Consider the following 14,917-nt stretch of genomic DNA (forward strand, 5'->3'; position numbering starts at 1 on the left):
AGAAAAATAAATAAATATACATACACACACAGACATTGCTTACCTTTAATCCTTTATCATTTTTTAATTAGGCCAGCAAATCAAAATGCCTTTCCCACTCCACTCGGCAAACAAGCCTGTGCCTCATTTTACTTAAACACCAAATGATCAAGAAGGAAGAAACCAAACAACACATCTCAGCCAGAATAATCACTCGATAACATTATTCCACCTCCCCACCCCCCTTTTGGCAAACGGATCAGGAGTCCTTTTCTCCTTAAAAAAAAAATGTGTCACTGTACAGCTGGAAGATAATGTTTCACATTCACAAGAGAAGCACCAAAGGTTTTTTTTTTCCTCTTAACAAGCATCGAGAATAATAGTTTTTTTTAAAAGAGCGAGTTTAGAGAAAAAAGTTTTCCCAACTTCTCATTCCGCCTTCAGTTCCAGACTTCAGAGTCACCGTGATCAGTAAGTAATGATCCCATGTAGCAAACCTACAGGCGTCCGCTAGTAACAAGACAGAATGTGCTAACATCGGGATAAATTAGTGAAAGGGAAGAAAGAAGAAGAAGAAAGGACTGAAAATCTGGGCTGGATTCCGCCTGTTAGTCGGGAAGTGGCATTTTTCCGCCTGTCCTGACAGATTTGATTTCTTGAACTAACTTAAGAGGAAAGGAGGGGGAAGAAGAGGAGGCAGGAGGAGGAGGAAGAAAGGAAGGGTTGAGAAGCGGGGCCAGAGGAGAAAAAGAAAGGTGTGGAGGGGGAGGGGAGCGGATGATTCAGTGAGCTGATAAACCAGTTATAACAGCTTTCGCTCCGGGCGGGGGGGCGGGGGGAAGGGAAGGGAAAATAACGGCGTTTAAAATTGGTTCAGCCTTCGAAACCTAAAGGATGTGATGTTTTCCTGTCTTATGTTGTTTCAAGAAAAAGGAACCGAGTTCCTAGTATAGTCCCCGAGGGGGGAAAATCCGCTGTCGCTCAAGCCAATCAGTCAGGCGGTAATTCGATAATTAGAGTCAAAAAAAGATTTTTTTTTTAAGGCGACCTTTTCCAGGACAGTTTTCCCGGTTTACAGTCGCAGCAAACGGTGCGTCTCCCTTTTATTTATTTTTCTCTTCTCCTCTTTCACCCACCCCCTCCTGTGTTTAGTCAGATGGCCCCTGAGCTTGGCTTAGTATTTTTAATTAGCTGGCGTTTTGGAAGCTAAAAGCAGTAATGAATTGTTGATGGATTGGAAGTGGAGAGTCGCTTTGCTGGAAATGTCGGGGCTGGGAGACGGGGGATGGGCGAGCTAGCAACAACCAACCATCTAAAAGGAGCGATTTTGTTACAGTGCTAGCCTTTCACATCACGTGAGGATCAAGGGCTCAATTGGTTGTCGTGAGAACAAAAATGGTGACAAGCGTATCAAGAAAATACTGATCTGGTCTTTAAAAAAAATAGCTGAAGGTCTCTCCCCTCCCCCTGCACACAGTCTCCCCACCCCGCCGACCCACCCACCCCCTTCAGTGGGCGCAGCTACAAGTTATGAATGTGAAACATTTCTCCCAGACCTGTGCTCTCGGAAGTTCGGAAGGAGTGAAATGTAATGAGCACAAGAGCAAGCAGATGTTTTAAAGAAACACCTTATAAACCTTTCCTCAACTTATCTGCAATTTGTAGGCTTTCCCAAGGGGCCAGGGATAGGGACGCGTAGTCGAAGGTGGAGGGCACTTTCTAAGCTACTTTGGTTTTAGGGGACCCCTCCTGTCTTAAACAAAGAAAAATATTTTACCAGCTCCCAAGCCAGGTCCTGTAATAAACACACCATTGTTACTATTTGTGGGTTTGTTTGGGTTGGGTGGGGCTTTTTCTTAATGTTTTTGCTGCTTGGTTTTTTTTTTTTTAAGGAGGTGGAAAATGGTCATAATAACCATTAGATGTAATGGATGACTATTTCCTTGTTTAATATTAAATTATTGGGCACTAGATGTGACAGGAGACTGAAATCGTCTTGTTCTGCCCTTGCCCCCATTTTCCTGGCTCGGTTGGGAAGAAGGTCTTGCCCAGCTAGAACAGGAGAGGGAGGAGGTGAGGTGAGCCCCAGAATGGACACTGCAGACCAGGGTATGTAACTGTGTCACTTTTATTCTCCTTGGGTTAGAGCCCAAAGGTAATTTACTCTAAGTTACCCCGAGTGCCCAGTCGAGCTTAATTTGTGTGAAGTTACAAATGCTTCACCCTCCACTGGCTAAAATTCACCGTTCTTGGGTTGTTGTTCTCAATGCAAAAGCCAAACCCTGTAACTAGTTCCTCATTTCAATGCATAAAACTCGCACATTCCCCTGCATGAAGTCCCCGCTAAGTGCTATATAGAGACACACCACGCAACCGTACTTACGGTCTGTATTGCATCGAGTTGACCTTTTCCTTCTAACTGCATTGAATGTGTTTGGTTGCAGCCGCTTTATTTTGGAAATTATAATCTCTTCAACAAATTTATTATTAAAGAAGATGGACCATCAAATGTCACAGACTGTCCTGTGTATTTTTTATAAAAGCAAAAATTAAAATAAAAAGAAAGCAAAAAATCCCCCTGGTGCACACACACACAAGCTTGTTCTGCAACACTGAAATCAGGACTGAAACACAACACACACGGGGGAGTGGAGCAAAAGAAGCTCTCAGCCTCTATACCTGAAAGGGACTTTTCTTTGTTCCCATTGCCCTTTCGCATTGGGCCAATCAGAGAGCAGCTTTTATGAAACTGGGCTCTCTCATTGGCTAGCTGCTTTCTCTTGGCTACTGTAGGGGGTTGAGAAATACACACGTATAAAACACACACTGAGAGCGGGTGGGGGTACGGTGGGGGGTGGTTGTGGAGACAAAGCGTTTTATTTTCCATCCAGATTGGGGTAGAGGAGCCTCCTGCAGTAAGAAGGGGAAAAAATGGTGCGCCCGTTTCAATTACTACATCATTCACGTAAAACATTTATTAAAACAAATCTCAAACAGGCTGGCTGAGAGGAGAGGATGTCGGTAAATACGAGTTTGATTGTGTTATCTTGGGGGAAATAATGTATGTGATCTCTCGGTGGCAGAGGGAAGCCAAATGAGCCACTAGCGCGTAGCGAGGAGGAAAGGGGGGCTGGCTGTGTAGAAATGACTGCGAGCGTTTTGTTGGCTTCCCTTCCTTGGTTGCAAGGACTCGGCAGCGTGAACTCCCAAGACTTATTTTTCTGTAGAGCAGCTTCTGGCTTTCAACCCTCCCCCACCACTTTGCCGTTCTTCCATTTTTTTTTTCCTCCCTGTGTCTCTCTTTTTACTCGCTGATTAAATAAGAAAAATCAATCTGGGGGTAAAGGCGGTGGTGGGGAAACAAGTAACCCTTTTGTTTCCAGTCTTCTGCTCTACCAGCACTGGAGTGCGAAAGCTGGCAACCATTTAACCACCACTAAGTGAATGGTTCTGCCCTGGAATTAGTAACAAATCTTTCCCACCTGGCCCTAGGAGGCTCCAAAAAAAATACAAAATAAGGACCCAGCCAACCATATTCACACCTTGGGCCAGCCTCATTTTTTTTAAACGATTTGTAGGAGATAAAATATGCTAGGAAGATTAACCCATTAAACAGTCCCAGTCGGCATTTTTAACCCCACGGATTGTCAGCGTGTGCCTTTCCCCAAAGCTTTAACCCTACCTTGGGAAGGGGGGGATGTCAGAATCCTCTGACTACTGCAGAGGGCAATCCACCAAGAACAGAGAAATATTTTAGAGTTTATTGTGGGACAAATGCCAGCAACCAAGTTAATAGGACTCTGAGGTCACAGGATAAGAGGTTAGTATGAAATAAGTTCAGTATTGTACTGTACCAGCTAATACACTTAAGCTAATGTATTTATATATATTAAGCCTTTAGAGCACTTTTATTTTTTATTTTTATTGTTATTTTCCAGTACTTAAGGAGCTATAATAAGGAAATTCTAAAGTCAAACAGTGCTCTGGATTTAATTGAAAGCATCAGGATTCCACGCTTGAAGATCCAGAGCTACTGGGATTGTAAATTTTCCCACGACAACTACAATTTAAGAGAGTTGTCTTAACCGAGTCAAATGGACCTAGAGAGTGAATTACTGCTAGCAGAAGATGGCTTAAGATGTAAATATTCAGTGATACCTTTGTAGATCAATAAAAATATTTGTCATGTTTTAAGTAATGTTTATTGACTCCTGTTTTACCTTTCAGTATATTTAGTTCATACACACACAAATGCCAATTAGTTATTTTGCAACCCAACATGAACTAGATTTGATGCTGCAAACAATAATAAAGAGCAATTTCCACCCTTTTCTGGGGTACATTAACCAGAGGAACGCAAACTGTAATAGTCCCTAGATCTCCCTAAATAGATTTGTATTCAAATCAAAGCTGTATATTAACAAATAAAATGGGGCAAATTAGGTATCTCATATCCACTTACCCTCCATTTTAACTTTGATGTTAGTTTTATATTTTTTAATGTACAGCTTTTGCAATTTGTGTAGGTCCTGTAACCCAGCACCATATGGTGGTTTCTAACTTTTCCCCTTTGGAAGGGTGGTTCCTCAAAGGACCAGATCACTCTTGGGCACTTTCTGTGTCCCTAGAATGTCATCTACATTTCAGCCTTGGAAGCCCAAGGCTACCCCATATTTTATATCACTTTGGAAAAATCAATAGCTCTTAAAACAACAGGACTTCAAAAGGCATAGAAAATAAGACCTGGTAAAGTTGGAAAAGGGGGAAAGCACTCCTCCAACATACTCCCTTGGGAAAAACAAAGTGTAGGCTTCCTAATACTCAAATGATCTTGACCTAACCCTTTGGACAAACCCGCCTGGTGAAAGATTAACACTTACACTCAGCTCAGTCACATATTTAACCAAACCATTTCAGTAACTTCGAGCATTTTCCTTCCAGTACATCTCCACACTCCATTTCCACCCACCCCTACTCCTGCCTTTCAAGTTCTTCCAAGAGATTTGAATAAACCAGTTGTTACACTAGCTTTGCGGTGTGTTTGTTTTGTGTTGTTTGACAAAAGGGCCAATCAAGAGACATCAGAAGGCTATCAGCTGATGACTGACGCTAAGATAATGACCAGCTTAGAAAATCGAAGCCACCCCCTCCACAAAATTGGTAAGCTCAATTCTATTTTAGAAAAGACAATTTTATGTCTATCTTTTATCGAGGTAACAGAATACACCGGTCTCCCTGCTAATATCCGTATGCATGTATTTGATAACACCTACTACACTGTTCTGTAGCGTGTCCCCTTTGTAATTTTACATTTCAGTGTGTGTCAAGGCAGGATGTGCTCGAGGGGGGGCCTGTCTGGAAATGAGTCTAGGAGGCGCTGGGAGGAGTTTGAGCAGGTAAGGAGTGTCATTTCGTCTCCAATAACCACCACCACCAGCTCTGCCGCTGCGCTTACTGCACCCATCAGGAGGTCCTGGTGCAAGATTTTTACTCCTTTTTAAGGGCAGAATTACATAATGCTGAGGAGACCTTTGCTCCAAGCAGTAACACAGGAAAACCCTGTTGTCGTGTGTGTGTGTGTGTGTGTGTGTGTGTATTTCCTCCGATTCTTGGTATATTATTAAGGATAAGAAATAATTTCTGGGATTTTTATTTTTGTCTATACCTGGGCCTAGCTCTTCTAAATCTATTCCTACATCAACATGAGATTTACTCAAGGTCAAGGAGAAACAGTGGAAAGCAAAGTTATATATAAAACCTACCTGGATATGGGCTTAATTTATGGGGAGAGGAACTTAATTTAGACGAAATGAGAAACTTTCTGACTGCTCAAGAAAGATTGTGGAGAAAAGATTCTTATCTGTCTAGGGTTGTTTATGAAGAGACCTGCCTCAAGGCAGTGGGCAGGTGACCTGCCCTGGTTTCTAGGGAATATAGAATTGGGGATTTATTAAACACCCACACAAACACTAGATCTTCATTCCTTTTAGCTACAGGTACCGTCCTAACTTCCTGCCTCTGAAAGGCCCTTTGAAGAAAACTCTCTGCCTTCTCACAATTGCTTGTTAATTCCAATTCAAGTTTCTGTGGAGTATTTGTAACAATACCCATCTCTAGACAAGTGTCACCAAAAAGAGGTGAGCAGTGTTCTTGATCAAACATGGGACGTTTTGTAGTATCTTGAAATATCACTGGACCAAAATAAAGTGCCAAGAAGAAGGTGTCCAGTGAAGAGAGAGGACCCTGCACGTGGAAACATTTCCAGTAGGGGGTGGAGGAGCATGTTAGAGAAGAAAGACACCCATAGTGTTCCCCCTGACATAGAAGGCATTGGATATACATTTCGTGAACATGGACATTTACATGCACTGTATAACACAGTTGTGTTAACTTTTCAGGTCATGTCTATGCCCTATTAGCTCACCTTCTATTTAAATTCTGTAGAGTATAACAAAGGGACCATAGAGCCAAGGGAAGGAAAATAATGAATGTCTTCACAAATCTTTACAACCTGATTTTACCTAAACAAATTGCAATGACATAAAGCAACTTTCCCATGTTCTGATTTAAGGCTACAGTGAATTTTAATAGTAAAGAACTATAAAGTGAAAGGAGGTACTTCTCCCTCTGTCCCAATCCTCAACATTAAAGTAATCAAGAAGGAAAAGCAGCATATCCCATCCCTTTTATGCCCTGCAGTTCTAGAGAACCTAGCAAAATATTGCAAACCAGCACATTCTTCTAAAGGAAAACATTTGTATACTGCTCACATTGAGAGAACTGCAATGTAGGTCAGTGTTAAGTGTCTGAAATCTTACCTCCACTTGGCCCAGGCCCTTGTGGTGTGGTGTGGGCTACTATATCTGAACCGGTGCCCAAGCAAGGTCTGCAAATTGGTTAGCGAAATAAGGCAATTTACATCACCTCTAATGAAACCATTTCAGGAAAAGGATTTTTCTTTTATGCCAGTGGAGACTGGGTGCATAAAGAAGATCAAAACACAAGCTACGTTTTTTTTTTGAAACTACTTATTGGAGATTGCTATTGCTGGTTTTATTACAATATGTATTTTACAGATTTAGGTAATAGCCCTGATTTTTCAAATCGACCTCTGTTTAGACATGTTTCACTTTGGGCTGTTTCTTGTCTGCGAAATTACAGTCATTTGCACGTTATTACAGTGAGTAGGAGACAGATTGTATTTAGCGTTGGGTGGGGGGAAGGGTTATTATGGGAAGTGATCTGCTACGGTCAGCACATAATTTCAGCCTGAAGAAAATTGCTTCTGAATGGCTGGTCTGTTAGCTAGCCAAGGAATGGTCACTGGGAGAGACTGAAAAATACTTCTGCTTAATCTGAATTACAGAATTATTCTCATTTCCAGAAAGATGGTCTGTGGAAAGAATGATTGTAAAATAAATGTTAAAACTTGTAGGTGAAATGTTGTCACTGCCCTGTGTGGCTTTAAAACCACCACAACAAAATACAACCGCCAAGCAGGAGTGAGCCAAAGGGCTGCGGGGTACGGCCGCTCTGTCCTGCTCTTCCTTCTTTGCCTCGCTTTCTCTGCTCCCCCTTTTGTCATTTTCTGAAATCTCTGACTTAATGACAGTGGATTTATATAAGTTTAAGAATTGTGAGAGTAATACCAAATGTATAGATAAATGTATCTAGTTTTTACATATATATGGCTGTAAGAAAAAAATGTCCTAGCATAGCTTTTTTTGGAAGAGTGGAAGAGTAGCAGAACCCCCTTAATTTGTGGAAGTACCTGATATACTTTTGGTGCTAACATTTAAGGATTTCCCTACACTTTACAAGCTTCATTCTATTTATGTGTATTTCACAAGGCCAACACATTAATAAAGCCAACTCGCTTATCAGAATAGTAACCCCTGTCTAATTTGCAACTTAAATCAACCCTTCTCAATCTTCTAGGAAGTCTTAACATATTTGGTTGGAAAAAATCAGGAGACTACACTTTGTTTTAAAGAAAAATAAAGGAGTACCATTACATTCAGCTCCTTTGGCCGCTGAATATCACTTTTGTTGTGAACAACTGTGCTTCTTTTGTTTTCAAAACAAACTTTCCTAAAGGATGAATCACCACAATCATTTGGAAAATATGCAATAAACAACAGAAAGCCAGAAAGTTGTTTTGCTATTTTCTCAGCCTAGTATCTCCTCCCCATCCACTCAGCTCAACTGAACCTCCAGCCCACCAGCCAGTCACCATTATGGAAATGTGGTTCTCAGGGTCCTGACTGGCTGACTCCTGGGCCAGTATATTAAGGTTTCTATAGCTTAAGCACGCTCCCTGCCAGCCTGCTTTGTGACCCTCTACTTCCAAAATTATTTTAATTGCTTTTCTTTTTTTTGTTGTTTTTCCTTTTTTTCTTCTCTTTTCCTTTATTTTTCTCTTCTTTCCTTTCCTTCTGTCCTCCCTTTTTAAGATTTTAAAAATCAGCCAAGAAGCATCTTGTATTTTTTTTTTTTAAAAAGCCTTTACACATAATGAGCATGTTGGGGATCTGCTAAGAATAGAATATAATGCATGGGGATATCTCTTCTTTTTAAGAAGAAAGAACTATTTAGAGAGGAAGGGGGAGGGAGAGGGGGAGAGAGGTTTGTTGTTGCACTTATTCATGCATTCATTGGTTGAGTCTCGCGTGTGCCCTGATGGAGGGATCAAACCCACAACCTTGGTGTGTCGAGATGATGCTGTAACCGACTGAGCTACCTGGCCACGGCTGGGGATTCTTCTTCTGACCATATTTTAATTGTTTTGTTTACTTGTGTTCTCATGGTTTTTCCTTGGATTTCAGAAGAATCCCACAAAAGTTAAATGAACAAATTGCTCTAACATATGCTTTAATTTTTGTATTCTTCACATTACCTGTCCCGACTAGAATTTCTCTGCGATTTTAAAAACTAAAACATTAAATTAGAACACTTTTAATTGAATCCTGAAAAGTAGTCATGTAAGACTATTTTTCAGGAACAAAAGAGACAATGTATCATTCCTTATCATTAAGATGTTACACCCTATTATTTTAAAAGGTGTTTTCAAATTTTATATCATCATCCTTATAGACAACACCTGCCTTAAGGATGCACAACTCTTTCAAATTTAGAAGAGGTTTTTAATTCAAGAAAGTGAATAATAATGGGAAATATAGGTGTGGCTTACCATGTTCCAGAAACATTTTACTTTTTCATGCATATTAACTCATTTAATCCCCATAGCACGCCCATGAGATAAGTACTATTATCATCAGAGGAGGAAACTGAGACTCAGAAAAGACAAGTGGTTTGTTCAAGTATCACGGCCAAATCTTGGAGGCACCAAGGTTCAACATAGGAAGTCTAGCTGGTGCCTGGATGCTTGACCACTGACAAATTTTCTTCCCCAAAGAATACTGAACTTAAATGCTTTTCAATCAAAGAAAAGCTACATGGTCATTTTTCACCACAGATCAATATTATGCCAAACAGAGAAGTGGTACCTACGACTCAGGATTTTTTTTTAAATCAGTTTTTGTTATTATTCAATTGGAAATTTTTAAACGTTAAAAAAAATACCATAATGGGTGACAGAATGAGGTTAAAAGTGGCATACGACTGGCCAGTTTTTGAAACTAGAAGTATGTACATTGGGATCATAATATTATTCTTCATATAACACACATATATTTGGAAATATCTGTATTAAAATTTGAAAGAACAAAGCTATTAGGTCTTAGATAAGGAAGGAGCTCCTCAGAAACAGAGTTTATCCCTTGGCTTTGGAATATTTTTGGCGTTAACCCAATAGGGTAAAATTGTCCCCATTGACATTGGGGTGCATACTAAACAAGGAGCAGATTCCACTTGCTTCCTACCATGTTTCATTTATTTGTTTGGGTTAAAATTCATTTGCTAGGTCATACATATATGGCAAAAATCTGTAATGTTCTATTTATATTTTCAACGTGTACTTAGGAGGCTCAACTGAACACTTTATAAATTTCTTGTACAAACTATATTTCAATCAAGAAAGGAAAAAATCAGTCCCATGTAGAAATTAAGGAATGGAGATTCAATATTTTTATAGGTATATTATACACTGGAAGAAAACATTAGGTGATTTAGATTTCTTCAGTGCATGTTTTCTATCTCATTCAAAAAAAGAGTTGTAGAAACGAAACTAACGGTTCAGACACAGACTTAAATTTTTATATAAAATAGCAACACACAGCAAAAGATACTATATGACATATGCAACATTGAATAGAATTAAGCTAACTGAAGAGAAGAAATATTTAATCTTTTCACAAAAAAGGCTATGACACTGAGACTAAAAAGAGCATTTGAAGAAGATGAAGTCATGGTAATAGTCACTATTCTTAATAAATAGGATATAATTTTGTGAAATAATGAGATTATAGCACAAGGAGTCACTGATAGAACTGTTACAGCAGAAAATGGATAAATCATTAAATATAATGAGATTTAACTATCACTGTGAGAGAAATGTTATATAATTAGAAAAACGAATGGAATATAAAAAGAAAGCAATGTTTCTATCCATGGTTCCACATTACTAAATGTCTAGTGATAAAAGAGGAAAGTATTTCTGAGTATATTAATAAATTATGAACTCAATTATCATTCATTATAATAACAATAGTCCTCTCAAACCCGAACTCATGTCCTATCAACCTTTCATTTTATTTAACAAACACTTGTGTAGCACTTACTCTGTGAAAGTTACTATGCTAAGCATTTGACAAATATTAACCCATTTCCTGATTAAGTCTGAGATGTTCATTCAACAAGCCTCTATTGTGTTTACACATTCCCAGAAGATACAGAAAAGGAAGAAAACATCACCTCTGCTCTTGAGATGCTTCACGTTTTGTAGTTGACATAAGATACTTGACAAACTCAAAAAGGGTTTGTGATAATAAATAAGAAAATATTACTTTTTGGAAGAAGACCAGCTAGCTTTATATAAGGAATCAGGATAGGCTCTAGGAAAAAAACAGGTTAAACTGTTGTGCCACATTCGGATGAGGACAGAAGGTCGTGCCACGCTCAGGAAACACAAGGAGCCCAGGTACAGAGGCAAAACAAGAATAGGAGAGCAGCGTTAGTTCAGCTTAGCTAGCTCATGGGGACCCTGGAGGGGAGGAATGGTGGCTGTAGGTAGAAGATTTATTTCAGGTAGGGCCATTATGAGCCCTCACAAAGGTGTTGTGGGGAGGGGACAATGGAAGCTGGCATCCAGCTTATGCTCTGCTCTCCAAGCTATGTGCCCTGTCTCTGTGCTGTGTCAGCCTACAAAAGGGTAGTCTTTCATAATGGATAAAAAAGTGTGCTCCGCCAGACTGGACTAAAGGAGTGCCTGTATCCCCTGTAATGAGGAGTTTGAATTTATCACAGGACAATGAATGCACTAGCTCTAGTAGATTCAATGGAAAACTCCTGGATCTTTTATAAGTTAGTTTACAGTCACACATATGTGAGAAAAGGTCCGTGAAGAAGTAAATGAATTATATCATGCATACCTGTCTGAGTTCTTGGAAATTGTATATCATGCATACCTGTCTGAGTTCTTGGAAATTGTAGTGATCAAAATGTTTGTAAAGTTACTGAACTTATATTGAACCTGTACATGTGAGAATAGAAGAAAGAATTTCCCCCAAATGCAGGCGACAATAGTGGTTAATGGGCAGCTCAAGGTGTACTGAGATAATATTCAAGCCACCAAATATATCGGCAGTGAACAAACAATAATAGTAAGCATGGAATAAACAAACCCTGAACTTAGAAACCCTCTATTTAGAAAGTAAAAATTCTGTAAGAATAGTCTAAACCAAATTAAATAAACTATCCAGAGCAGGAAGAGGTCTTTATGAATGAAACCCTGTTGAAAGATAGGTCTTTAAGAACAAAAACATGTTGATTGAAGCAAAAGTTAATGTCAACAAATAGTACGTAGGGCCAAAAATGGGATCCCTGGGGAACACCGACATCTAAGTTCGGAGCAGAAAATATAACTGTTTGAATGATGGATGTCTGAGCAGAGAGATTAAAAAACAAACACTAAAAAACAACTAGGTAAGTGGTACCTCGGAAAAGAAGAGAGTGATCAACAATTCCAGTTGCACCAGGGAATTAAGTAAGTATAGGACTAAATTAGTTTTTATTTGGAGAAAGATTTATTGATCATAGAGGGAAAACTGTTAAGTAAAATGGTAGCAGAAACGAGTCTGCTCAAAACCAAAATGTAGGGGAGCAAACAGATTAGATAAAGCTTATTCTTTTTAGAAGCTTGGTGTTGAAAGGGAATAGAGAAGGGTAATTTGAAGAAAGAGTCTTGTTATTTTGTATTATTCTAATATGAAACAGCCTCCAACGCACCCGTTGAGAGAAAGGAGTCAGCAGAGAGGGTAGTTGAAGTTTAAGAGGGTCACTGACAAACAAAGATCCTAGCTGAGCATATTGGGAAAGGGGCAGAGACCATTCAGTCATTTCTAGCACAGGAAGCTCAAACTGGAGGGAGTAGACTCAGGGCAGTCCCAGCAAGCCATGGACATGAGACGGCTCACATGAATAGAGGCTGAGATAATTAGAATATTTTTATTCAAACACCTACAGCTCTCAACAATTCTGTATATTCAGTAGCTTTCTGGGAAGCTGATGAGTTAAGGAGGAAGAAACTTGACTTGGGAGATTAGAACAGATTTGTCTTGTCCGAGTATGAAAATTAATGGGTGTATTGATGTAAATTAGTCTCTCCTTTTCTCAACAGGGTTAGATGACAAAAATAAGAAGGAACTTTAGGGCTTTTACATCCCATGGGGTTACATTTGTCTGAAGTAAAAGTTTGTGTTTTACCCAAATGGCTACATGTAAACCAAAAGTAATGTTTGTCATTGATCCACATTTGAGGCGAAGTAGAGCTGTTCACATTAAAATCGCACTACTTTATTTTGTATTGTTATTTTATTAATTCATTTAAATATCATATAGTAGACACTGTCTATATTCCAGACACTGTGTAGACTTGATAATACAAAAAAAAATATTGTTGGTTAAATCTTGAAAAGGACTCATTTTTTATATTTTACTTTCAAATATATATATTTTAAAGTTGGACAGTCACTTAAGATGAACATAATTCTGCAAAGTCATTAACCTTTTCCTCTATAAACCAGAAACTATTTAATAGACTTCTGGTATCCCTTTAAGGGGTGTCCAACATTTTGGTGTCTCTGGGCCACACTGAAAGAAGAGTTGTCTTGGGCCACACATTAAATACACAAACACTAACGAAAACAAAAGAATCTCATAATTGTAAGTAAATTTACGATTTTGTGTTGGGCCACATTCATAGCCATCCGGGGCCACATGCGGCCCGGGGGCCGTGGGTTGGACACCCCTGCCGGCTCAGCTGAGGCATACGTGGGTATTGGAAAACAGAGCCCAGGACGTCCGGTTCCAGGACCCGGGTTATCAAAATCTCAGGTAACCCCAGGTCACAGATAACTTCCAGGATAAGACTGTTTCAAGTAGAAAACAAAATAAAAATCATCTGCAACCTCAGCGGCCCTTTCAAAGAATTTATTTCAATGCAAAAGAAGAAATAGTTAGAAAGAGAAAAGTTCCTAGGATGATAAACAGCATTTTGCTACCAACAGTATCAAACTGTATATTAAAGATGATTATACAAATATTCTAAAAATATTTCCTAAAACATTCAGATATGTTAATGGAAAAAATAATTGGGAGTGGTGTATTATTCTCGAGAGGGATCAGAAAAGATTTATGGAAGTCATGAAATATTGTAGCTGTGGAAAAATATACAAAGGGAAAAATATAGGGAATGGATATGCATGTAATATGTGAAAACAGTATGAAAATTATTAAATGAATTAGTGGGGAAAAACAGGTTACCCAGCATTTTTTCAGACCTGTAAATATATATCCATTTTCCCATTTGAAAAGTTTGTCATATAATTAGTGTCTGATTTTAAGAAAAAGTTTATCAGGGTATAATTTCTATACCATGTGATTTACCCATTTTAAGTGTACAATTTAATGAATTTTAGTGTATTTACAGAACTTTTCAACTATCATCACATTTCATTTTATAATATTTCTATCACTCTAAAAAAGTAAAAAGTAGTAGCCTTGTGCCTACGTACAGTCACTAACGGGGTTTTTAATAATTTTAGAAGCAACATTTCATGATTTGGTACATATCAAAGTTATGATCAGAAAATTAGCATGATATTTAAACATATGACTGTCACCATCAAAAGTATTCACCTTCTGGAAACATCTGGATAACCCTTTACAGAACTTTATATGAGAAGACTAATATGTTAAAGTAAAATCCTGATGTACATAGTTAATAATTATGACAGGTTTATTTATTCGTTTATTTGTTTTTCCATTCTACTCTGATTCTGCCCCTTTTGCCTGCTTTGTGAAAGTGGATCTGATCCTGTTAAACACTTTTCCTTGCCAGCTGGCACAATGTTACACTTTGCTGGTAGAGAGCACTAGAGAGACGTGGCAGAAGGAAAGGGTCTTGTATCCTGGTTCCAGCAGAGTCACTTGGTAGGCTGTGGCAGCACTGGTGGCTTTTTCAGCACCAAGCTCCTGCAGCTGATCCACGGCCCTCAGGCCACGTGTGGCCCAGGATGGCTGTGAATGTGGCCCAACCCAAAATCATACATTTACTTAAAACATTATGAGATTTTTTTGTGATTACATGTCGCAATGTATTTAATGTGTAGCCCAAGATGACTCTTCCTCCAGGGTGGCCCAGAGACGCCAAAGGGTTGATACTCCTGTTGCAGCGTGGCACTGCTCCTGTGAAGTATAGTGACCAGTGGCTTCCTTTGGCCATATTGCAACCTAATGCCTCTCTGAGACACGTCCCTGG

The 14,917-nt window shown here is 39.1% G+C and overlaps 1 protein-coding gene across 5 annotated transcripts in view; it reads right to left on the minus strand.

Moving 5' to 3' along the window:
* Positions 1–2,647, minus strand: part of ZNF608 (zinc finger protein 608) — a 105,429-nt gene extending 102,782 nt beyond the window's left edge. For 2 of the 5 annotated variants that reach the window (XM_053910753.1, XM_045204472.3), the window contains exon 1: positions 2,363–2,647. In XM_053910753.1, coding sequence (XP_053766728.1) covers positions 2,363–2,404 — 42 coding nt within the window. In that variant the 5' untranslated portion in view covers positions 2,405–2,647. Of the gene's footprint in view, positions 1–43; positions 1,087–2,362 lie in introns of those variants that run through there. The other 3 variants (XM_024571474.3, XM_053910745.1, XM_053910748.1) reach the window with 2 other exon arrangements.
* Positions 2,648–14,917: the final 12,270 nt, after the last annotated feature.

The sequence above is a fragment of the Desmodus rotundus genome, chromosome 1, assembly GCF_022682495.2.
Source record: "Desmodus rotundus isolate HL8 chromosome 1, HLdesRot8A.1, whole genome shotgun sequence".
NCBI lineage: Eukaryota > Metazoa > Chordata > Mammalia > Chiroptera > Phyllostomidae > Desmodus > Desmodus rotundus.